Source organism: Vombatus ursinus, unplaced genomic scaffold, assembly GCF_900497805.2.
Source record: "Vombatus ursinus unplaced genomic scaffold, bare-nosed wombat genome assembly UNPS02014768.1, whole genome shotgun sequence".
NCBI lineage: Eukaryota > Metazoa > Chordata > Mammalia > Diprotodontia > Vombatidae > Vombatus > Vombatus ursinus.
Genome location: NW_020954546.1, coordinates 17,731,243 through 17,755,325, shown reverse-complemented (window position 1 = coordinate 17,755,325; position 24,083 = coordinate 17,731,243). Strand labels below are relative to the sequence as shown.

The following is a 24,083-nucleotide window of genomic DNA, read 5'->3' as shown; positions in this document are numbered from 1 at the left end:
ATGGCCTGTGAGGTTCTTTTCAGTCCGAGAACTATGAGCCCCTGAGCCCACCAAACCCATTTCCACCTCAACGCCTTTGCTTGTCACAACAAGATAGTACAAGGGGCCAGGTAAATAATGGAGCTGAAGGCAGAGGGCCTGAGTATGTGAATTCTGGCTCTGTCACTCACTACACGTGTGACTGGCCTTGTCACTCCCATCCCGAGCCTCAGTTTCCTTCCCTGGAAAATGAAGCAGTTGGACTTGATAACTTCAGAGTTTTCTTCCAGCACTAAATCTAAGATCTCATAAACCTGAATATGGCAGGCCTGCCTCCCTCTCCTCCCCTACTCTAAATCCTAAACCCATCTTTCAAGGCCCAGCTCAAATCACATTCTTCTTCTTCTTCTTCTTTTTTTTTTTTAGGCAATTAGGATTAAGTGACTTGCCCAGGGTCACACAGCTAGTAAGTGTCAAGTGTTCGGTCTGAGGTCAGATTTGAACTCAGGTCCTCCTGACTTCAGGGCCAGTGCTCTATCCACTGCACCACCTAGCTGCCCCTCAAATCACATTCTTCATGAAGCTTTCCCTCCATCACAGAAGAGACTTTAGAGATACCTTAGTTCAATGCTTTCATTACAGGTGAGGAAACTGAGGCCCACAGAATAATAATGCACAGAGAGTTAGCAGCAGAGTTGGGGACAGAACGCAGTTCTCCTCACCTTCCATCACAGCTCCCTGCTTTCCTAATGATGATATTCTGAACTCATTCAATAATAATAACAATAACATTTATATAGTGCTATGTAACATATAGAATATAGAATAATACTTATAATAACATTTATACTGTGTTCATTTTGTGTCAGGCAGTGTGCTAAGTACTTTACAATTATTATCTCATTTGATCTTCACAACAACCCTAGGGGTAGGTGCTATTATTATCCCCATTTTATAGTTGAGGAAAATGAGGCAAATAGTAGTCAAATGACTTGGGACACACTGATAGGATGCTCACAAACTTTTTTTTTTTTAAAGAAACTTGCATTGGCAGAGATTGTATTTAAAACATTCCACAGAGAAACTAATTTACCAATGTACACAAAGCAGACCATACAGATTAAATGAAGATGATATATATAAAGCATATTGCAAGGCTTAAAGCATTATATAGATGTTAGCTACTATTATGAATAAAAATAATAACAATCATTATTAGCAATAATAACAAACATGGGAAGTTAGGTGGGCTCAGTGGATAGAGTGCTGGGCCTAGAGTCAGGAAGACCTGAGTTCGTATCCAACCTCAGACGCTTACTAACTGTGTGACTGTGGGCAAGTCAGTGGATAGAGCACCAGCCTTGAAGTCAGGAGGCCCTGAGTTCAAACCCAGCCTAGAAACTTACTAGCTCTGTGACCCTGGGCAAGTCACTTCATCCTGCTTGCCTCAGTTTTCTCCTCTGTAAAATGAGCTGGAAAAGGAAATGGCAAACTACTCCTGTATCTTTGCCAAGAAAACCCCAAATGGGGTCACCAACAGTCAGATGTGACTGAAACAACTCAACAACAACAAAATAATAATCAAAATAAAAGTATTACTACTAAGAACAATTATAGCTAACATTCATATAGCAGCTATTATGGGCCAGGCACTGTGCTAAGCACCGTGAAGTCAAACTGAAGTCAAATGACTTGCCCAGGTTCACACAGCTGATGTCAGAGGCTGAATTTGAACACAGGTCTTCCTGACCCCAGGCCCAGTGCTCTATCCACTACATCACCAGTTGTTCTTGTTGTTGTTGTTGTTATATAAGATTACAATTTAAGAGTTGGAAAGAACATTAGTGGTCACCTATGTGAACCCATTCTTTTTATAGATAAGGCAAGCAATGCCTAGGAAGCCTAAGTGACTTAACCCAACTCATAAGGATTGCAGCCTAGATTCAAAGACCAGGTCCTCTGGCTCCAAATCCAAGGATCTTTCCACTTCACCATGATGTTCATTAAACATTAACTGAATCAATGAATAGATTCCCTGTATCTCCTCCATCCCAGCTGAGCATTTAATTTGCTCTGCATAGAACTAACGCTATCAACTAAAAATGGTTCTAACATCCCTGCCCCCCTCCCACCAACACTGCAAATGTTAGTGAAGACTTGTGAGTAAAAGCTGGGAAAGATCACCAAGTCCAAGGTTCACCAAACTTGGGATAATCAGACTGGTAAAAAGCCATTCTGCATCGCCCCTTATCATGTTATCAAGGAAGATACTTAAGATCAGATGATAATAGCCAGAATTAGTCTTTGTCTAATCAAGCATTTGGAAATAAAAAGGACTAGATCTGGATCCCGTGAGAAGGGGTCAAGTGCATAGCTAGATGGGAGCTGTGTACACACACAGACACACACACAAATACCCCATCCGCTAATTCCATCATCCCTGGATGGCCCATTAAGGGAAGAGTCAAGGAACCATAATTTATACTCTCCCCATTTGGAGCAAATTTGTATTTATTTATTCGCTTGAATTATTTATGTGGCACATAATGAAATGAAAACTCACCCTTTTCTGTTACAACGAGTTTTCTCATTGCTTGCCTTTTGTTTTCAGCACACGACTATTTCTTATGCAAATGAGGACAGAATAACAAGTTAAACATTTTCTACTGATTTTCTGAGAAAGAATATGTTCAATCCATATGCCCAATTCTCCCCCTTCTACAACAATCTCCGTTTCGTGATCAGAACTTCTAATTTTCCCAAAAGGTCACACTAGTGACTCTCAAGAGCCCACATTCCTGCCCTCCTGTATAAGCGCTTTTGTCCTGAATCTGGATTGATTTCACCCCCACAAAAGTCTCCCTTGTCCCCCTGGTCTTAGGGGCTATAAATTACCCACTTATCACATGCCATTGTTTCTGCTTCCTGCTGTCATACTGGGAGATATTTACTGTACTCTGAACTAGGCTAGGAACTCTACATCTAAAGGAGAGATTATGATTGGAAAGAAACTTGCCTCTACTGATTTTCTCAGGACTGAGAGGAAAAAGTCTACAGGAAAGCACTTCAAATAGCAGCCCGCTGAAGAGATATAATCCCCAGCAATTAATCAACTCAACAAGTATTAAGTGCCTACTATGTGCCAGGCATTGTACTAAGTTCGGAGGATACAAAGAAAGGCAAAACAGCTCCTGCCTTCAAGGAGCTTACATTCTAATAGAAGAGATAAGAAGTACATATGTAAATATATACAGATTAATTTAAAGAGAAAAAATACAAATACATACAAATTAATTAAACATAAGGTGGTTTAGAAGGGAGGACTCTAGTGACTGGGGATGGGGGAGGAATAGTGAAGAGGAAGAATAAGGAAAGGTACCCAAGGTCAGACAAGGAGGGTCAGGGTAGGGGATGGGGGATAACTGGCCACATCCAGGTTCTTGAAAGCCACACAAACGTAGCATAAGCTCTGACAAGTTTCTTGAAATTCTTGAAAGGGCTCAAGAATATAAACTGGAGAGGCAGCTAGGTGGCACAGTGGATAGAGCACTGGCCCTGGATTCAGAAGGACCTGAGTTCAAATCCAGTCTCAGACACATAACACTTACTACTGTGTGACCCTGGGCAAGTCACTTCACCCCATTGCCTAGCCCCCCACCCCCCCAAAAAAATAAACTTGAAGTTTTAAAAAAAATTAGTTCTAGGCTATCAATAACCACAGGGGAAAATGGTCTAAATCAATAATAGTTAGAAAAATGCAAATTAAAGCAACTTTGAGGTTCCGCCTCATATCTGTCAGACTGGAAAAGATGACGTAAGAGGAAAATGACAAATATTGGAGAGGCTGTGGGAAAACAGGTACCCTCATGCATAGTTGATGGAGCTGTGATTTCATCCAGCCATTCTGGGAAATTGATTTGGAACCATTCCCCAAAAGTCACTAAACTGTGCACAACTTTGACCCAGCTCTACCACCACTATGTCTATGCCCCAAAGACATCAAAGAAAGATGAAAATGATCTCTATGTTCAAAAATATTCATAGCAGCTCTTTTCATGGTAGCCAAAAATTGGAAACTGAGGGTAAGGGGGAGATATCCACCTATTGTTTTTCAGTCATTTTTCAGTCATGTCCAAATCTTTGTTACCCCATTTGAGGTTTTCTTGGCAGAGATACTGGAGTGGTTTGCCATTTCCTTCTCCAGCTCATTTTACAGATGAGGAAACTAAGGCAAACAGGTTAAAATGATTTGCCCAGGGTCACACAGCTTGTAAGCATCTGAAGCCAGATTTGAACTCAGGAAGAAGAGTCTTCCTAACTCCAGACCTCTATGCACTATGGCACCACCTAGCTGCCTCCTTTTAGGGAATGGTGAAACAAACTACGGACTATGAATGTAATGGAATATTATGATGTCACAAGAAATGATGAAATGAACAATATCAAAGGAGACTAGAAAAACAAGAAATGCAGAGGGAAGTGAGCCGAAGTAGGAGAACAATTTATACATCGATAATATTATAGAGAAAAAAAAGGTAGAAAGATGCTGGAACTCTGATCAACACAATGACAAACCACCAGTCCAAAAGAATGAAAACAAAACAAGCCACTCATCTCCTGACAGAGAGAGAAGTGATAAACTCAAAATGCAGAAGGAGGCATCCATACAGCTTTGAGCATGGCTAAGTTAGAATCTGTTTGGTCGGATCATGCAGGTATGTATTACTTTTTTTCTTTATTTGCTGTTTGTGGGGGAAGGTAGTGGAAGGGACAGACTAATTATAATACTTGTTCACTGAAAAACAAAAAATAAGTTATTTGGAAAAAGAAGAAAAGTCTCAAGGATGGTCAAGTCTGTTTTTACAGAACCAGAGGCACATCACCTGTAGGCTTGGCTCTCCCAACCCATAGAACTACCACACTTCCAGATGTAAAATTATGTCCATAACAAAAAGTATTTCTCTATAGCTATTTTTCAATCAATCAATCAATAGGCATTTTATCAAGCAGTTAGGATGTTCTGCAATGGTGGTATCAAACTCAAGTGGAAATGGGGGCCATTAAACCATAGATAAGAATCACTATAGGCACCCATTGACTTAAAAAAAACCACATATTAGCATTATCTGTGGTCTATTGTACTTATTTATCTTGTTATATATTTCCTATTTATATTTTAATCCGGGGGGGTGTTTGACCCCTCTATTACCGGAGTAAAGACAAAAAAGATAAAGATGAGGCCTTGCTTTGTAAGGAGAAAGTAGAACAAAATGTAAGAAGCTTATATTCTATTAGGGGAAACAACATGCACTTAGGTAAGAATATACAAAATGCATATGGGTGATTTTATGGAAAGAGCATTATTAGCAAGGGGTGGGGATCAGGACAGGCTTCCTGTAGAAGCTGGTGTTTAACCTGCACCTGGAAGGAAATTTGGAGGAGGGAAGGCATCTTAACCATGGAAAACTTAAAGATGTGAGGATGAGAAATGGATTCTCAAGTATGAAAAATAGCAAGAAGGCTAGTTTGCTTCAAATTCATGAAGGGAAGTATTGCTTAATAAGGTAGAAAAGTAGACTGGGGGCAGGTTGGGAAGGGTGTAAATGCCCCAGGATTTAAGGGAGGACCAAAGGCTCCATTTTACGCCATCTTTTCCCCAACCACCCCACGCCCTTCATCTCATGCTCTCAGACCCTCAGACCAGCCGTTAGGGGCTCCATCTATCAAGTAACAACATTTATAGGGCACTTGACAAACTACAAGGTGTTTTCCAGCTCCAAAGGCCTCAGTGGTCCTATTAGTTTGGGAACCTGATTTGGAGGATTATTATCAGAATATGTGTGTGTGTGTGTGCACACACACACACCCATACAGAGTATTTTGGGGAGGACTGGATTTTGTCAGTTTGGAGAACTCTTAGCCAAGAAATTCCCTCAGTCAATGCAGATGACCCCCTCCTCTCCAGATTATAGATCGTAGAGAGATGCCTGGGACCCTCCGAGGTTACACAGCCCATGCAAGGCAGAGTCAGGCCTCCAGGCTGTCCAGAGTCTGAGGCTAGCTCTCACAGGTGCCTAGAACCCTAGCCTCTAAGGTCCCTTCCAGTTCTAAATCTGATCCACGGAGTTTGTGATTTTGCTTCCAAATGGATGGCATGGGAATTAAAAAAAAAAAAAAAGACCATTATCACAAAGCTTCCCTTCTCCCCACCAGGCTCTGTTTGTACAGAGTTAATGAATGCAGAATTTCTCTTTCCACAGTAAACACCCACGTTTGCATACCACTAAAGCCAGAACTCCCAAGCCTGTACCCAGACACCAGACCAGGGCCATTTGCAAATGCTGGTTCCAAATTCCACCATGCATTTGCCAAGCATCATTTTGGCAGTAGAGTAGAGTCTGTGTGTGTGTGTGTGTGTGTGTGCGCACGCACGCACACACCTGATTTAAGGGAATTTGGATGAGAATCTTTATTGGATGAGAATCTTATTTGGATGAGAATCCTTATTTACCCCTCTCAAAAAAAGATGAAAATTAACTTTTGTCTGTCCATAAAGAACTCAGATATATCCCTTAAAGAAAAAGGATTCTTTCTTCAAAAATAAGTTATTTTATGGTCACCATTTTTATAAGGCTTTTCCCAGTGACAGATTTCCATCCTTAAACCCCATTTACCTTCACTTTAGAGAATCGTCAGCTGTCTCAAAGGGGGTCATGAAATTAAGTTTTCTTAATGTCAAAGCAGGATTGCTGTAGGTTCACTTTAATGTAAGAAATAAATGGGTGATCTTGACTCGAGAGGAATGATGAAATATAACTTATTGTTCTCAGCAGAATGGTGGTGGACTGGGGGCCACTGAAGGGCTCAGTGGAGAGCACTGGACATGGAGTCAGAAATCCCTGAGTTCCACTTTGACCTCAGACATCTATGAGCTGCATGATCTGGACAAATCACTTAGCCTCAGTCTTTCTCATCAGCAAAGTGGGGATAATAGGAGGACCTACCTCCCAAAGTTATTGTGAGGATAAAGTGAGATGATATTTGTCAGGCCTTAAAACACTATAGAAATGCCAGCTTTAGGCTATAGAATGGGGCACCCATACCTTGTCAGACATGCTCAGTGGATTGATTTATTTTGTTTACCTGCATTTCTTTGTTAGAAGGGAAGGTTCTAGTGGGGAGTAAGGAATGGTGGATGAGAGGTTATGCATTGGGAAATGATTGCAATAATTTTTTTAAAAAGCACCAATAATACTTTTTCTAAGAAGAAAAATAAATGGTTGTCCATATTGGAATATACTCCCAAGGAGTTAAAAAATGTTACATACAACAAAGGTACTGTATACAACAAAATATTTACAGTTGTATTTTTTATGGTAGCAAAAAACGGGGAAAAAAGTGGGTGCCCATCAACTAAGAAATTCAGGGTTAGGGTGCAAATGCATTTGCCAAGTATCATTTTGGCAGGCGGGCAGACACTGTGGGGAGGAAAGGTGTATCGTGGGGGTGCGTGTGTGCGCACACATACATGTGCCTAATTTAAAAGAATTTGGAGGGTGGTAAATGAATATGTGGTGGTGCGGCAGATAGATCACCAGGCCTGGAGACAAGAACACCTGAGTTCAAACCCAACCTCAGAGACTTCCGAGCTTTGTGACCCTGGGCAAGAAACTTACCCCTGTTTGCCTCAGTTTCCTCATTTGTACAATGAGATGGAGAAGTAGATGGCAAACCACTCCAGTATTTTTGCCAAGAAAACCCCAAAAGGGGTCACAAAGAGTCAGACACAATTGAAAAAAAAGATTAAACAACAGTAAAATGAATATGATAGAGTAATGCATCCCTGTAAGAAATGAAGAACATGAGGAATTCAGAGAAAGACAGGGAGACTTGGATGAACTCATACAGAGCAAAGAGAGTAGAACTAGGGGAATCTCTCTGTTTCTCTCTGTCTCTGTGTCTCTCTCTATCTCTGTGTCTCTCTCTGTCTCTGTGTCTCTCTCTGTCTTTCTGTCTCACACACACACACACACACGCGCGCGCGCGTGCGCGCACACGTGCACGCCTGCAATAATGTAAAGAAAATTACATTAACAGGCATCAGGGCTCGGATCAATCATAACGAGCATCTTAATCCCAGAGAAGAAGGGATGAAAATGCACTTCCTTCCTCTGGGAGAGAAGTGAAACTGGCCAAGTCAGCAAGTTTGCCTCCCTGTTTCCCCTTGTGAACAAAAGAGGGTTTGGTCGGGGGTGGGGGGAGGGAGGAGAGATGTCAGGGGAATGACTGTGGCGCAAGCCACCAAAAGCATCAATAAAGATTTTAAAATCAAATAGATAGGAGCTTATTTTCCAAACAGAATAAAGGGAAAGGTGGCCTCCAAAACCCGAACCAGAAATCACTCCAAAAAGAGGAGAAGTCACAACTTCAGAGGCAAAAGGTCATGACCAACAGCCATTATAACCATCCAAGGGCCTTGGAGGCAGGCAACATGGCGAGGACAGCAGGCCGAGGCAGGGACTTTAATCAGTAACAGTGGAGGAGTTTCAGGGAGGGATCACATAGGATCACAGAGCTCCAGCGTGAAGGGATCTCTGCCCTCTAAAGAAGCCCTTCCCCCTTCTTTGGAGGAGGAAGGAATCTATCCCTGAAAAGTTAAGTGACTTGCTCAAAGTCACGTAACAACCAAATGTCTGCGGTGAGATTTGAACCCATATTCTCAGACTCCAAACCTGGCAGTGTTTACCAAACAATAATCTAGAGTCTAGTGCTCAGCAGTTTAAGTGCTTAATTCATTCACTCATTCATTCACTCATTTCCAAGTTCAGTAAACGAGCCAAGAAGTGGGTCAAGGACAGCAAAGCAGGGCAGTGGCAGAGACCAGCAATGCCTAGACACCAGCTGTCCCCACCCAGAAGCTCTGACACCTGAATCAACCAAGCGTCCAGCCCTGGAGCATTGTTGACCCAGGGCGGCAGTGATGTCCAACATCTGACCCACCCACAATCTTCTCCCTGCTCTAGAAATGAGACACTAACGGCCTCTAACCCGGCCAAAATCCTCCAAAAATACAAGGGTAGATTGAATTAACAGCAAACCTTCCACCTAACACCCCACATAAACACCTCCTGGTGCAATAATGAGAATTCTCGTGTTATTTGTTAAAAGCAACTTCCTTTTAAGAGGACAAAGACCATTGGCAGGTCCCTGTTCCCCCCTCCTCACTCCAATTCTATCACTTCTCACATCTCACTTCCAGGTTTATACACACATGGGTATATGCATATATGTGCACAAACACATACACACATGTAAATGCACATGTGTGTAAACGGTGTTTGTATACAATGTGCATCTACATATGTGTCTCCATATAAGTATATTACACATGTGTGCATGAATATACACGTGTACATGTGTGGGTATGCACATAAGCGCATCTATACGTATGAATACATATGTGCACATACATGCCTGTGTGTATACATAACACACATATACAATGCACATGTTGTTATGTTATGTTGTTACATTACATTAATAATAGTAGTGAACACTTTATATAGGGCCTACAACATGCCAGGCACTATGCTAAGCACTTCACAATTACTATATCATTTGATCCTCACCATGACCCTAGGAGGAAGGTGCTATTATTATTCGCATTTTACAGATAAGGAAAATGAGGCAGATATGAAGTGATTTGCTCAGAGTCACACAGCTACTAAGTGTCTAAGGCCAAATTTGAACTCAGGTCCTCCTGACTTCAGTCTTAACACTATCCAATGAGGCACATAGTTGTATCATCATATATCATTTTATATCATATCAAATTATATATATATATATATATTTCACAACAGGCAGAAAAAATAAAGATAAAAATGGACAACATTTGTCTCTCAACTACACAGTTAGGAGTGGTGGGATCAGAGCAACAAAGACCTTTGCTGGAATTTTTCTTGTAGGTGAATAGTCAGACCCCCGTGCAAGTCTGAAAGTTGAAGTATTTATCTCCCTCCCCATAGTCAATCTCTGTGTCTGCCTCTCTTTCTCTCACACACACGCACACACGCGTGCGCACACACACACACACACATCTCCACTAGTTCATCTTCTATGCCTCAGATGGTCAAGCTGTATAGCTTAAAAGTTTAATAAGCCAGTCACAAAAGTTGCAGCTTCCTTGAGAAAACCATCTTTCTCAAGGCACAAAGCATACACTCTATCAAAGGCTTTCTTTGTCCCTGTTGTTTCAGAGCTGCTCATGATAAAAAATTTATTCGTAGAAACCATCCAAGCACTCAAGCGGAGGCTTCTGAAGAACCAGCAGTTATCCAAACCTCCAGGGCTAACCAATCTGTCCTAGTTTCTTTCCCTTCCTAATCCCTCACATTACATTACCACGTTCAGTTTGTCCTCTTTTGCCAGTCACTTTCCCATCTATTAACTCATTCGGTCCTCCTGACAGCCCTGGCGGCCAGTTGAGCTACACATTACAGACCCCATGTTACGACTGAGGAAAAGGTGGAGGGACTTGTCCAAGGTTCTGATGTGTAGGACCTGGGCCTAGAACCCAAGTCTTCTGATTCTGCCACTTCCCAGGGTCCTTTTAACCTCCAGAGAACGTGGCCATCCACTTTCCTGAGACTTTTCAGGACTGAAGACCCAGGTGCCGATACATGCTGACACTGATGGTTGCACTCTCCATTCAGCACTAGGAGGAGATCAAGGGAAGATGCTAATATCTCTGTGTCTCTCAGAGAGCTGGCTAGCTCTATCTGCTAGTCCCATCGCTTTCTGGGAGACTGTGCTCATCTTGTTAACCTAGGGTGTATTTATCCACTTACTCTCCTGGTTCTGCCACTGCCCATGCAGAGAATCCACCTTCTTTCCTTCTTTGTTTCTCATAATGGACCTCAATCACAATCACATCAAATCAGTCAATAAGCACTAAGTGCTGACTATGTGCCGGGGATCGTGAGATGGCGCAGTGGGTCGAGTGCTGGGCCTGGAGTCAGGAAGACTCATTTTCTTGAGCTGAAATCTGGCCTCAGACCCTTACTAGCTGTGTGACCCTGGGCAAGTCACTTCACCCTGTTTGCCTCAGTTTCCTTATCTGTCAAATGAGCCAGAGAAGGAAATGGCAAACCGCTCTAGTATCTTTGCCAAGAAAACCCCAAATGGGGTCATGAAGAGTCAGACACGACTGAAATGAACCAACCACAACAAATGTGCCAGGTGCTGAGATACCAGAAAAGGCAAAAACGATCCCTACCTTCATAATCTAAAGGAGGAGACGACATGCAAGCAACATGTAAGTTTTGAAAGCTTAAACTGAAGGTAATCTCAGACACTAACATTAAGGGAGATCAGGAAAGGCTTTTTGCAGAAGGTGGGATTTAGCTGGGACTTAAAGGAAACCAGGGAGGCCAGAAGATGGGGATGAGAAGGAAGAGCATTCCAGGCATGGGGAACAGCCAATGCAAAAGCATGGAGTTGGGAGACTGATGGACAGCAGCTAGGCTTGATTGAATGTGCTCATTCATTCATTCATTCCTACAGAATCAAAAGAACCCCAGGATCCTAGAAGTTACCTCAGAAGTCAGCTAGTATAACTTACTCATTTTATACATAGCAGACAATCATGTATGTGGATAAAATGTCTGCTTTCTATAAGAGAATACAAGCACTGGGATATGAACTCATCTTTTGTACGCTCCCAGAAAACCTCTTGGGGACAACTTCAGGAGCTGACAGGACCACAGAAAGGCCATGTACTTCATCCATCATCATCATCATCATCATCACCATCATTTATTATTACTATTATCTTATTTTTTCATTGTTTTTGAAGGGGTTCAGATATAGATGTCCCAGTAAAAGAAAAACCTGTCATTATTCTTTTCTATTTAATGTTCCAGAAACCACTGCACAGGTGGATAAAAAAATGCTTTCTATAGTTAAATAAAAGTATTAAAACTAGAAAGAAAGGGCACAATCAGAGAATGGCTGAATAAATCATGGCATATAAGTAACATAGAATATTATTATGCCATAAGAAATGATCAAGGGGATGGTTTCAGAGAAACCTGTGAAGATTTGTATGAACTGATGCAGAGTGAGGTTAGTAAAGCCTGGAGAACAATTTATACAATAACATCAACTATGTAAAAGCAAACAACTTTTAAAAGATTTAAGAACGACGATCAGTGGAATAACAATTCCAATAACAATTCCAGAGGACTGATAGTAAAGACCCTCCTGACTGAGAATGGTAGGCTGAAGGTGCAAAAGGAAACATACATTTGGACATGACCAATGAGGGAATTTGTTTTGTTTGAACATACATATTCCTTCCAAGGCTTTTTTTTTTCCCCAATAGCATGAGGGAGGGGAAGATAGAGAGAAAGAAAAATAAATATTTATTAATTAAAGAGAAGTAAAATAACTGAGTTCAAATCCAACTCAGACACTTACTAGCTGTGTGACCCTGCTAAATGAGCTGGAGAAGAAAATGGCAAACCACTCCATTATCTCACCCAAGAAAACCCCAAATGAGGTTGTGAAGAGTCAGACATGATTGAATACAACTGAACAACAAAATAACTTCTAAACTATCTTGTTGCATGAGTCAGTTTGTCAGGGACTCTCAAAATTCGGAACTAGTCGGACAACTTCAGGCTCTTCATGGCCATAAATGTCATTGCAGTGTCCTGTGGGTCTCCACTAAAGACCTAATGATTTTACAATAGCTAACAAATGGTAATCTTAGCATTTGGGGCTTGGGAGGTCTAAAATGTGCACTTACTTCACCACTGATCACTCGATAATGCCTGCCAATGATACTGGTTTTCTCTTTTGAACTTATCTCAGAATCACTAAACAAGTAGCTAGGTGACTCAGTGAATAGAGAAGTAGACTTGGAGCCAGATAGATCTCAGTTCAAATCCTCCCTCAGATGTGTCCCAGCTGTGTGACCCTGGGCAAGTCACTTCACCACTGTTTGCTTCAGTTTCCTCATTTGTGAAAATAAGGATAGTAATAGTGCCTACAGCACAGCATTGTTGTAAGGATCAAATGAAATGACCAAGAACAGTGTTTCGCAAACCTGAAAATGCTAATCAATGTTGTTATTATTGCTATTATCATTGTTGTTTATTAATTGCTAACTATCTGCCAGGAATTTGAGATACAAACACAAAAATGAAATAATCCCTGACCTCAAGGGGCATTTTTTTCCTTCATGGGAGGGAAAGTTTACCTTTTTAATCTAGCAAAGACCAAACAAAGAGACCAACAGAATGGGCTGGATCACCAGTAGACGTGTTTAAAAAAAAAGTCTATGAATATAAAGTAGCTTCTAAAACGCCTGGTGTGTGTTTTCTTAGTTAGATACAAAATTAATATATGTTTATCAGGCAGAGAGAGATTAAGCCAGTTTCTTGGCTAATGCTGCAATTTAAAATCCATTTAAGATAATTTTCTTTATCTCGAATCTATTTTAATCAGCAACCAGGATACTTGACTTAACTGGTTTATGTAAAAACTTTACTGGGGGAAAAACAAACAATCTCTAGGGAAGAAAGCATTCTAGATGGGAAGAGGGGAACCCCAGGAAGCTGCCTGGGGCACACACAATGCTCACCTGGAGATCTTTAAAGCAGGATGGATATTTCCGCTTTAAATTGTTCGGGAGCAGTTTTGTCAAAATGATAGAGGGAAATGACTTAAGAGCTTCCAGAGGTAAAATAAGAAGCAGCCTAGAGGATCTTTCAGCTCCCAGCTCTGTCCCCCTCCCCACCTCAGGTCTTAAATTCCATGGTTCTATAGCCCCCTCCAGCTCCACTAGTTGATGGCCAACCTCCTTCCTCCATCCAGCAAAGGGAAGATTAAAAAAATTCTACATTCTGAATGCACAAGAGCAAGAAAGCTGTTTAACATTTACCTCCTCCTTGGATGAAGTCATGGATGGTGTGATTATTTAATTAGTGGATGGCACACACATGGAGTGGGTATCAGAAGGTCTGGACAGGCCAGAACAAAGGTCCAAACTGAGGATATTAAGCCAAATAGGAATGAATGAATAGATAGATGAATGAATGAATCAATAGACAAATGAATGAATGCATAGATAAGTGAATGAATGATACATAGATGGATGAATGAATGAATGAATGAATGAATGAATGAAGTCTCGCTCTTAGGTCCAAAAAGTCAATTGCCCAGGGATGGGGAAAGCTCTTCCTGTGGCAAATACTTGGGAATATTAATTAATTAAAAGTTCCATATGAATTCACAATGTGATGTGGCTGGAAAAAAAAACAATACCATTCTGCACTTCAACAGTATAAAAAGTCCCCAAAGTTTTAGTGTGGTTTTAAGCTTTAATAGCTTAAATTAGCTGCTGAACTTTAAGTTAAAGTAGCTTTAAATTAGGTTTTAGTAGCTTAAAACTGCACTAAGACTTTTGGGACACCCGGTACAGTTTCCAGAACAAGGAAACCAAAGGATTATACAAAGCGAGGTCAGCAGATGAACCCCCAAGAACCTCCAGGAAGCAATAGATAATACTCAGGCCAAGCTCTTTGCAATACCTTTCTACTGAGGCCCAGAGAGGACAGTTTGGTCTCCAGGCTGAAATGGGCACTCACTGATTGCTTTATCTACCACCAGAAAAACATGGAATTATCCTGAATCCTTGTGGTTCATGGAAGGTCCAGAGTCCATCAGCGCTGGTACCCACAATGATTAGAGGTTGAGAAGTTCATTTTCAAGAGCCAAGAATGGTTGAACCATAGGAAGATTATAAAGGAAGCGATTGGTTGACCTGGGACAAGTGGAGAGAGGTCGCTAGGGGAAGCCCCTTATCCAAAGTAGTGAGTGGGCTGGTCTGTGAATGCTCCAGTGTCAAGTGATTAGATAACAGAGTGGGCTTAACCCAGGGTGGAAAGATTCTCCCATCTTTCTGGGCTCATGTCCTGATCTCTTCCCTGAATTCTCTTCCCTCCCTATACTCTCTACGTGATCACATCAGCACCCATGACCACTTCAATACAGATGACTCTCAAATCTACAACTCCAGCCCCCATCTCCTTCTGACTTAGGGTTTGAATTCGAGCCATGCCATTTACTCCTTATGTGACCTTGGGCAAATCACTTAATCTCTCTTGGCCTTAGTGACATCCCCTGCAAAATGGGGGGGGGGTGATAATAATGGTGATAATACTTTCCCCATTGGAAGTAAAACTGCAGGATGAATCCAATCCTGCATTTCCAACTACCCATCTCACAGGCATCTCAAAAACGAAATAAGCAGAATGGACTTATTAGCTTTCCCCTCCAATAAGATAGATGGCATGAGCATTGTTTTATCCATTTTGTAGGTGAAGAAACTAAAAGATGATGATAATAACAAAAATAATTCATGCAATGCTTTAGTATAATACTTTACTACATGTAGCATTTATACAGTATGTCAAGGTATGCATTTTATCATTTTCATTGGATCCTCACAAAAACCCTGGGAAGTAAGTGCTATTATTGTCCCATTTTACAGAAGAAGAAACTGAGGCAGAAGTTAAGTGACTTACCCAAGATCACACAGCGATAAGTGCTTAAGGCTGGATTTGAACTCAGATCTTCCTGAGTCTAGGTCTAGCCCTCTATCCACTGTGATACCTAGGCTGCCCAGAGAGGTAAATTATATATGTATGCAAGTGTGTATGTATATATGTGCACATATGCTGGGTAGTGCAGTGGATAGAGCACCAGCCCTGGAGTCAGGAGGACCTGAGTTCAAAGCCAGCCTAGAAACTTAATAGCTCTGTGACCCTGCACAAGTCACTTCATACTGTTTGCCTCAGTTTCCTCATCTGTAAAATGAGCTGGAGAATGTAATGGCAAATCACTCCAGTATCTCTGCCAAGAAAATCCCAAAACGGGGTCCTGAAGAGTCAGACATGACTGAAAAACAACCCAGCAACCTGTGACTGCAGAATCAATATTTTTCGGTACTATACCCTACAGTTTCTATTCAATTCACATATTAAGAAAAGAATACTGTATATTGATGGGGAGTGGAGACCAGCACTGAACAGAGGAAAAAGAGATCAGGCTAGATCACACTGGGGAAAAAACAAAGTGTTTTCAACAATCCTAAATTGCTTTCTGCTGCAAAAACCCAGCTTCCTAACACCAAGTCTGCCCATGATGCTATGTGGGTAGGAATAATGGAACATCCCTTATCTCCAAAGAATTAACATTGCAAATGACCTTACTGGCCACAGGCTTAAAGAAAACCCTCAATCCACAGGCATTTATGAAATGTCTGTTCAGTCCCAAGGACTCTGCTGGGCACTTGAAATACAAATGCAAAGAAACAAACTCTACTGACAAAGAGCTTCTATTCTAACGGGAAGACAACCAGTGCATCTGTAAGTATAAACAGAATAAGCATGAGTATACTAACAGTGACCCCTGTGGCATGCGGGGCATTATCGACAACACTGGCTATCCCCCTTGCCTAGTACTCTGTGCCCTCTGCCTCTCAGGGCCCTTCAAGACTAGCTCAAATATCTCATTCAAAAGGCTCTTCCTGATTTCCCCAGTTTTTAGTCCCCTCTGCCCTGCCCAATCCCTGTATACTCAGTGTGCAGATGATTTATGTTTACTTTCTGCATGCATATTGGTTTCTGCTGATGGTAAGCACGAATTTAGGGGTAAAGTAAGGCTTTTTTGCTCACTCCGCTCTTCATTTGCTTCCCTGCCCAAAGCCCCCAAGCCAGGTAACTTCTGGTTCCCCAGCCCCAACCTCCTTCCCTGACCCTTTTTTTTTTTAAGGCAATTGGGGTTAAGTCACTTGCCCAGGGTCACACAGCTAGTAAGTGTCAAGTGTTTGGTCTGAGGCTGGATTTGCACTCAGGTCCTTCTGACTTCAGGGCCAGTGCTCTATCCACTGCGCCACCTAGCTGCCTCCCCCTGACTCTTTTTATGTGTTGTCTCCCCCCACTAAATTGCAAGCTCCTTAAGGGCAAGAACCGTCTTTCTTTTTATTAACTGCATACCTGAAACATGTTGTTTAGTCATTCTTCAGTCATGTCTGGACCCCTTTTTGGGGTTTTCTTGGCAAAAATACTGGAGCAGCTCATTTAACAGATGAGGAAACTGAGGCAAATAGAGTGAGGAGGTGACTTGCCAGGGTCACACAGCTAATAAGTGTTCTTGGCAAAGATATTAGAGTGGTTTGCCATTTCCTTCTCCAGGTCATTTTACAATTGAGGAAACTGAGGTAAGCAGGGTGAAGTGACTTGCCCAGGGTCACACAGCTAATAAGTGTCTGAGGTCAAATTTGAATTCAGGTCTTCCTGACTCCAGGCCCAGCACTCTATCCACTGTGCCACCTACCTGGCACACAGTAGGTGCTTAATAAATGTTGATTGGATTGGATTGTAGTAAGCCCTCAATAAATGCCGATTGACATGTATGGTTGGCAACAGAAGCAGGGGGTTACTTAGTGAGAATGAAGGCAATTAGAGGCACAGTCCTTGACCTGCAACAGTATTTACAATTATTAAAAGTCCCTGGAGGGTGGATTTATGGACAAGATGTGGATGGGTCATCAACAGTACAAATGGAGGGAATGATCACACTAGTGAAATCATTGTTCAGTGAAATTTTCTAATAATATCTGTTCTTATATTAATAAAACATTATTACATTAATAATATAGCATTGATATTAATGTTAGTAATGAAAATCTTGTTTTAAGAGCAGGATATGGGAAGGCATTGTGGTAGAGAAGTGAGGGATAGAGAGCCGAACTGGTCTCAGAATCAGAAATGAATAAATGAATGAATGAATAATATTTATAAAGCACTTACTACATGCCAGGTATTGATTAAGTCCTGGGAATACAGATACAGAAATAAGGTCGTCTCTGCCCTCAAGATGTTCATATTCTACTAAGGAGAAACCTGGGTTCAAGTCCAGTTTTTGATTCCTACTATCTGCATGACCCTGGGGAGGTCACTTAACCTCTGCATTTCCCCAGGCATCTCTTCAAGACTTGTCATGCAGAGAAAGCACTGATTCTCCTGAGTAGAGAGAATTTCTTCTTCAGAAATTCCTTATGCTGGAGAAATCATGGGTCCAGACCAAAAAAGAAAGAGGGAAAAAAGGGTTGAGATCTGTACTTTTCAAAGCTATTCAAGGACCGGCCTATTTAAACGCCTCCTGAGCTGCTAGCAGATTGTGCTAGAATGTCAGGATTCTGTGACATAAGGGTTTGGTCTCTGCTGAACTGGAGGAGTGCCCGAGGCATTTTCAAAGCATCCACCAGACCAGGCAGGGTTTAATTTACTGGATCCACCAGCACAATTTATTTCTCAGGAAGAAAACTGACGGAAGTTTTGATGGAAGAGGAGACATTCAGGTTCACGGGAGACACTAGGGGCTTCCAGTATTTAATGAGTCGAGGGAAGAGCTGAAGGGCCCTCCTGGGCTAAGTTGAAAGAGGTTGGGGTGAGGGGGAGGGAGAAAGAGAAGTGGAAAGGGGGAGGGAGAGGGAAAGATAAGAGAAAGAAGAGAGAAAGGGAGGTGGAGGGAGAGAGAGAGAGAGTATGTGAGTGTGAAAGTCATGAATAAGAAAAGAGATAGATGTATTGTAGGATATTGGACAAGAAAGCAGTAGACTTGGGTTACGATCTGAAGTCAGCCTTACTGCTGTTTGATCTTGGCCAAGTTATTTACCTACTTGAGTCTCAGTTTTGTCTTCTATAAAAATGGGGGAGTGGGGTGGGGTGCATTCTGCAGTTGCTTTGTGGGCCGAATGAGATAACAACGGAAGTGAAGGTATTTTGTGAAACTATAAAAGCACTTTGTAAATGTGAGGTATTAGAATATAAAGACAGATAGCAGAAAAATAAGCTCCAAGACCGACTCTATGAGCTGACTGGACAACAGGGGGTCAAAGCAAAGACATAAAAATTGAGTCAGTTCCATTTAATGAGCATTTTATGAAGCTCTTACTAGATGCTAGAGACCCTGGGGCTATAAGACAATAACCAGTTCCTACCCTCAAGGAATTTGCATTCTACTGGGGTGAGAGACAGGGATCAACATATTTTCCCTCTCCCTGGCACCTGGCACAGTACCTGGGACACAGTAGGCACTTAATATCTATTTGTTGAATTCAAAGGAAGATGACTCTTTGTGTGCACGCTAAATGTTTGATTGGAACTTGCTGTATGTCACTGGCCTCCAACCAGAGTGACCTGAAGGGACCGAGGATAGGGATGAAAGCTGGATTTTGAAAATAAATTGACTAATACTGCTTTAACCCAAAGTTTTCTCTGTAATTAAGGAGGTTGGGCTGAGTGTTCTCTAAGTCTCTCATAAATCTCAGATTATATATTACATATACATAAATGTTTGTGTGTATTACATATCATATATACAAATTGTGTATTATATATACAAGTACATATTATACACTATACATAACATATACATGTCCTAAGATTTGGTAATTGGCGTTTATATAGTGTTTTAAGGTTTTCAAAGCATTTTACATTCATTTCCTCATTTGATCCTCCCAACAACCCCATGAGGTAGGTGTGATTACTAGGTCAACTTTACAAATGAGGAAACTGAGGCACAGGGAGACTGTCAGATGCCCAGGATCACACACTAAGAAGCATCCAAGTCAAGATTCTAACTCCAGATCCAATACTCAATCTGAGGCAGTTTACATTGCCACCAAAGGTCTTATACCACCTTAAGTGATATGAAATGCTGCAAATAATGCACGTTTTATTTTGCTTCCCTTTAGACACAAACATAGAATCGTGGAATTTCAGAGTCGGAAGGGATGTCAGAATCCACATAGACCAACCTGAATGAAGAGGCATCAGGAACAAGAGATAACTGTTGTGAATAAAAAAAAAATCACAAGACTGGATAAAGGGAATGAGACTGAGGAGGTAAGAAGGGTCTTAGAAGATGGGCAGCTGAATGACAAGAAGCATCATAAATCCAATCAACAAGTATTAATTAGGGACCTACTACGTGCCAGGTACTAGGGTTAAAAGTACAAAAAAAACGAAACAATTCCTTCTTGGGAGGACCTTGCATCCTAAAAGGAGACACAACAAGGACATGTACAAGGTATCCCAAAAGTCTTCATGAGGTTTTCAACTCTCAAAGCTTGAGGCTGCACTAAGACTTTTGGGACATCCTGTATGAGTATGTACTGGTTATTAAGAAAATAAATGAAAAAAACTATATGTATATACAAAGTAGTTTAATTGCATAAAAGATAGTTTGAGAGGGAGGGCTTTGTAGTTTAGAGAATCAGGAAAGGCATCATATACATGGCATCTGGTCTCTAAAAGAAAGAGGATTCTATGAGCAGGAAGGAGCTCCTTTTATATATGTTGACATGCATCTACATGATATCAAATACGTACATACACTTACATGTACATGTATATATGCGTATATATACATGTATGTGTGGTGTGTGTGTGTTGTCTCTCCCATTAGAATGTGAGCTTTTTGAAAGAAGGGACTATTTTTGCTTTCTTTTTGCAGCCCAGTCATGTAGCACAGGATGTAATACAGAGTAAATGCTTAATAAAGTCTTCATTTATACCTTTGGCCACTAAGAGCAATCAGTCTGGGAAAGTTCTCATATTCTACATCAAATAGAGCTCACTTTTATCCATCCCAGACTCACTTCTTTTATATTCAATATTACCAAAAAAAATCCCACTAAGACAGATGTCCAGGGTCTTTGTTCATATCACTTCATACTTTAAATTTGCATAAAAACATACCATTCACCAGCTGGGGATATAGAAAAGAAAACTTACGAAGAGCGTAGAAAAGTGAGGAAGAAAAGTGAGGTCAAGGGGAAAGGTGCCATGTCAGTTCCCAAGGTGCCATCCTCCCAGTTAATGCAACCATAGACACTTACTTGGTTGGGCGGTAATCTGGTATGGATCGATCCAGTGAAATTTTTTCACTAAGGTAGGAATTGTAGCCATACTTCTCATGGGGGCCCTTGGCCTTTTCTTCTTCAGCTGGGGAAAGGGTGGAGGGGAGTCCCCCTTTGCCCCGCCCACCATAGCCTTCGATAAGCCCAAGGGATTTGGATAAGCCTGGAAAAATAGGGAAAAAAATAAGGAAAAACAGATGACTTTCAGAAGATCATCAAGCATGGTACATGAAGTCAGCTACCAGCCTCATTCCAACTCCAGGTATAATCTAAAATGAACCTTTGAAATCCTCCAGCTCAATGTGACTCCCCAGTACTTAGAGAAAACAATCATAGGATCATAGATTTAGAGGTAGAAGGGACCTGAGAGGTAATGGATTCCAACCCCTTCATTTTATACATGATGAAACTGAGGTGCAGAGATTCACTAGCTTGCCTAGGACCACACAACTAATAAATGATGGAAAGGGGTAGAGTGGAGATTCAGGAAGTGACTGGGGACTGTATGGTGAAACACAAGGAGAGACAGTGTGATGGGGTTGGAGCTAGGTTTGGAGAAGGGAGTTGGATTTGGAGTCTGAGAACCTGGGTTCAAATCCTACCTCTTTCAATCACTACTTGAGCCCAGTATTTAGAAATAAATGACTCGGGTAAGCCACTTTCTGCGTGGTGGTTTTTATCATCTATTTTTTAAAGGGGGCGGGGGAGCAGAATCTTAGACTATGTGACCTTTAAGGTCCCTTCTGGGTCTTGATCCCGGGTCCCTTGCTATCTTCGTCCTGCATCTTCTTCATAAGCCAAATGAAAGGTTTGAACTAGATAGATGATGGACCTGTCCAGCTCTAAAGCCCTGATTCCAAGTATTTTAACCTTTCTGGGCCTCAGTTTCCTCATATGAAAATTGAGGGAGTTGGACTAAATGACCTCTTAGGGCCCTTACAACTTTAGATTGATTTTCCTATGACTTCTGTCACTGCAAAGGAGCAATACCTCTGCCCAAATGCTAGCGCCCTGGAGGCACACGCCTTGTGCTGGTCATGGTTCTGAAATGTGGCCCCAGAATGAGAAGCAAGGGCTACCCTGATCCTCTATCCTCTGAAGCCAGTCAGAGAGCCAGCTCCTTCAGCATCCTTTAGATGGCAAGTCATGGTTATTTATGCTCACTTCCCTTCCTTCTTTAGTGAAGTAATCACCCATAAGGTTAGAAATCCCTGGAGGAAAAGAGGTTGAATGAAAACTCTGAACAGAAAAGCCTGGAGAACTGCAAGGTGGAAGACACTTTGGCTTCACACCAAGCGAGCTGAATGCAGATTTCTCTGAGAGTGAGTTTTAAGGGTGCCTGTCTCCAGCCCAGAGCTTAGTGGAATGGGTTTATTTAAATTTCATCTAAATGGCAAATGGAAATATGCAAAGTCAGAGAATGAATTACAGATAAGGGGAGAAAGTACACAAAACACTGTGATCCATGATAAGCAAAATGAAGCTCCTGTCATAAGCCAAGCCTGTCAAGGGGCACCTGGCATTTCTCCCTGCCCATGGCCATCCTTTCATATCAAAAGCTTGACTATCAAATGAACAGCCTGATGGGCAATTTTTTAAACCCCAGATTTTCTTGTCTCCTTCTTGGAAAGAGAGTATTTGTTAGCATCTGCCCAAGTACTGGCCAAGCCCTCTTCGATTACCTCTGTATGTGCTAAAAAAGAAAATGGCCAACCACTCCAGTACCTTTGCCAACAAAATCCCAAATGGGGTCATGGAGAGTCGGGCACAACTGAAAAGTGACTGACCAACAACAACTCTGTAAATATCCTATGTCATGGTTGTGAGTTCCTTAAGGACAGACATTGTATTTTTTTTTAACCTTTCTTTGTAACCGTAGAGCTTAACATGGTTCCTGAAACATAGTAAGCAGATGATATACGGATGGATAGATAAGGAGAAGGGAGAAATAAGGAGGAGAATGGGTGGACAGATGAGATAGATGGATGGATAAGAAAGAGGATAAATGGATAGGGATGAAGATAAGCACGATGACTGACGAAAATTAGGATACATAGGAATGAGAATGGATGCATGGAAGGATGAGGAAGGATGGGGATGAAGAGAAAGGATGGATGGATAGATGAGGAATGGATAAATGGGTGAGGATGTGAATGGATGAAGAAGAGGATGGATGGAAGAATGAAGATGAGGATGAAGGTAAAGAGGGAGGACAATGTGAATCAATAATGGTACAAATGCATGACGGTGTAGACAGAAGATGATGTGGACACACGACATGAGGTGAAGATGATGATGAATAAGAATGAAGCTAAATGTATCATTTGCTCCTTCCATTCAACCCCTGGGGACTACTCTGCAGCTCCAGAGCACACATAGGGCACTTCATATCTACAAAGGGCACTGCGTTGTGGTAAAGGGAAGCTCTGTCCTTAGAGTCAAGAAGTTCTGGATTCACTTAAACATTAATGAGGTGACCCTCATTAGAATGTGAGCCCCTTGAGGACAGGGATTATTTTTGCTTTCTTTGTAGCTCAAGAATTTAGTAGAATGCTTGGCCCATAGTAAGTTCTTAATAAATGTTTCTAGAATTGTTTTATTGACTAACTGGCCCTGGCTACATCACTTATCCTCTCAGGGCCTCAGTTTCCTCACATGTAAAACCAGGGGTTTTAACTTGATGGCCTCAATGGCCCTTTCAGCTCTACATCTATGATCCTATCATCCCTACCACCACCACAATAACAATAGCTTAACATTTATATAGCACTTAAGGTTTGCAAAGTGCTTGACTTATATTATCTCATTTGATTCCTATTGCTTCCATTTGAAAGGAGGGTACCAGCCCCAGCTGCTCCCCTCACCCATTTCCCCTTCAGGGTCAGCGAAAAGGCAGACAGTAGAACACAGAGATCAGAAGCCTCAGGGAAAACATTGTCTTTGTGGGATGGAGTGGGGAAGCAGACACAATTCCACTGAGATCACAGGCAAGAAAGTGATTCTGCTTTGCAGAAAGTCCCTGACAATGAATATAAGGCAGACATAGAAACATCTCCCTCCCCCTGCTCCAATAAAGGCAGAAAGCTGGCCTTCAGAAAGACCCAAA

At 41.6% G+C, this 24,083-nt stretch overlaps 1 protein-coding gene across 2 annotated transcripts in view; it reads right to left on the bottom strand.

Annotated features, from left to right (window-relative positions):
- The window catches only part of GALNT17 (polypeptide N-acetylgalactosaminyltransferase 17), a 434,680-nt gene that overhangs the window by 279,460 nt on the left and 131,137 nt on the right, over positions 1 to 24,083 (bottom strand). For both annotated transcript variants that reach the window (XM_027862449.1, XM_027862450.1), the window contains exon 2: positions 20,957 to 21,140. In XM_027862449.1, the coding sequence (XP_027718250.1) occupies positions 20,957 to 21,140 (184 nt within the window). The remainder of the gene's footprint in view (positions 1 to 20,956; positions 21,141 to 24,083) is intronic.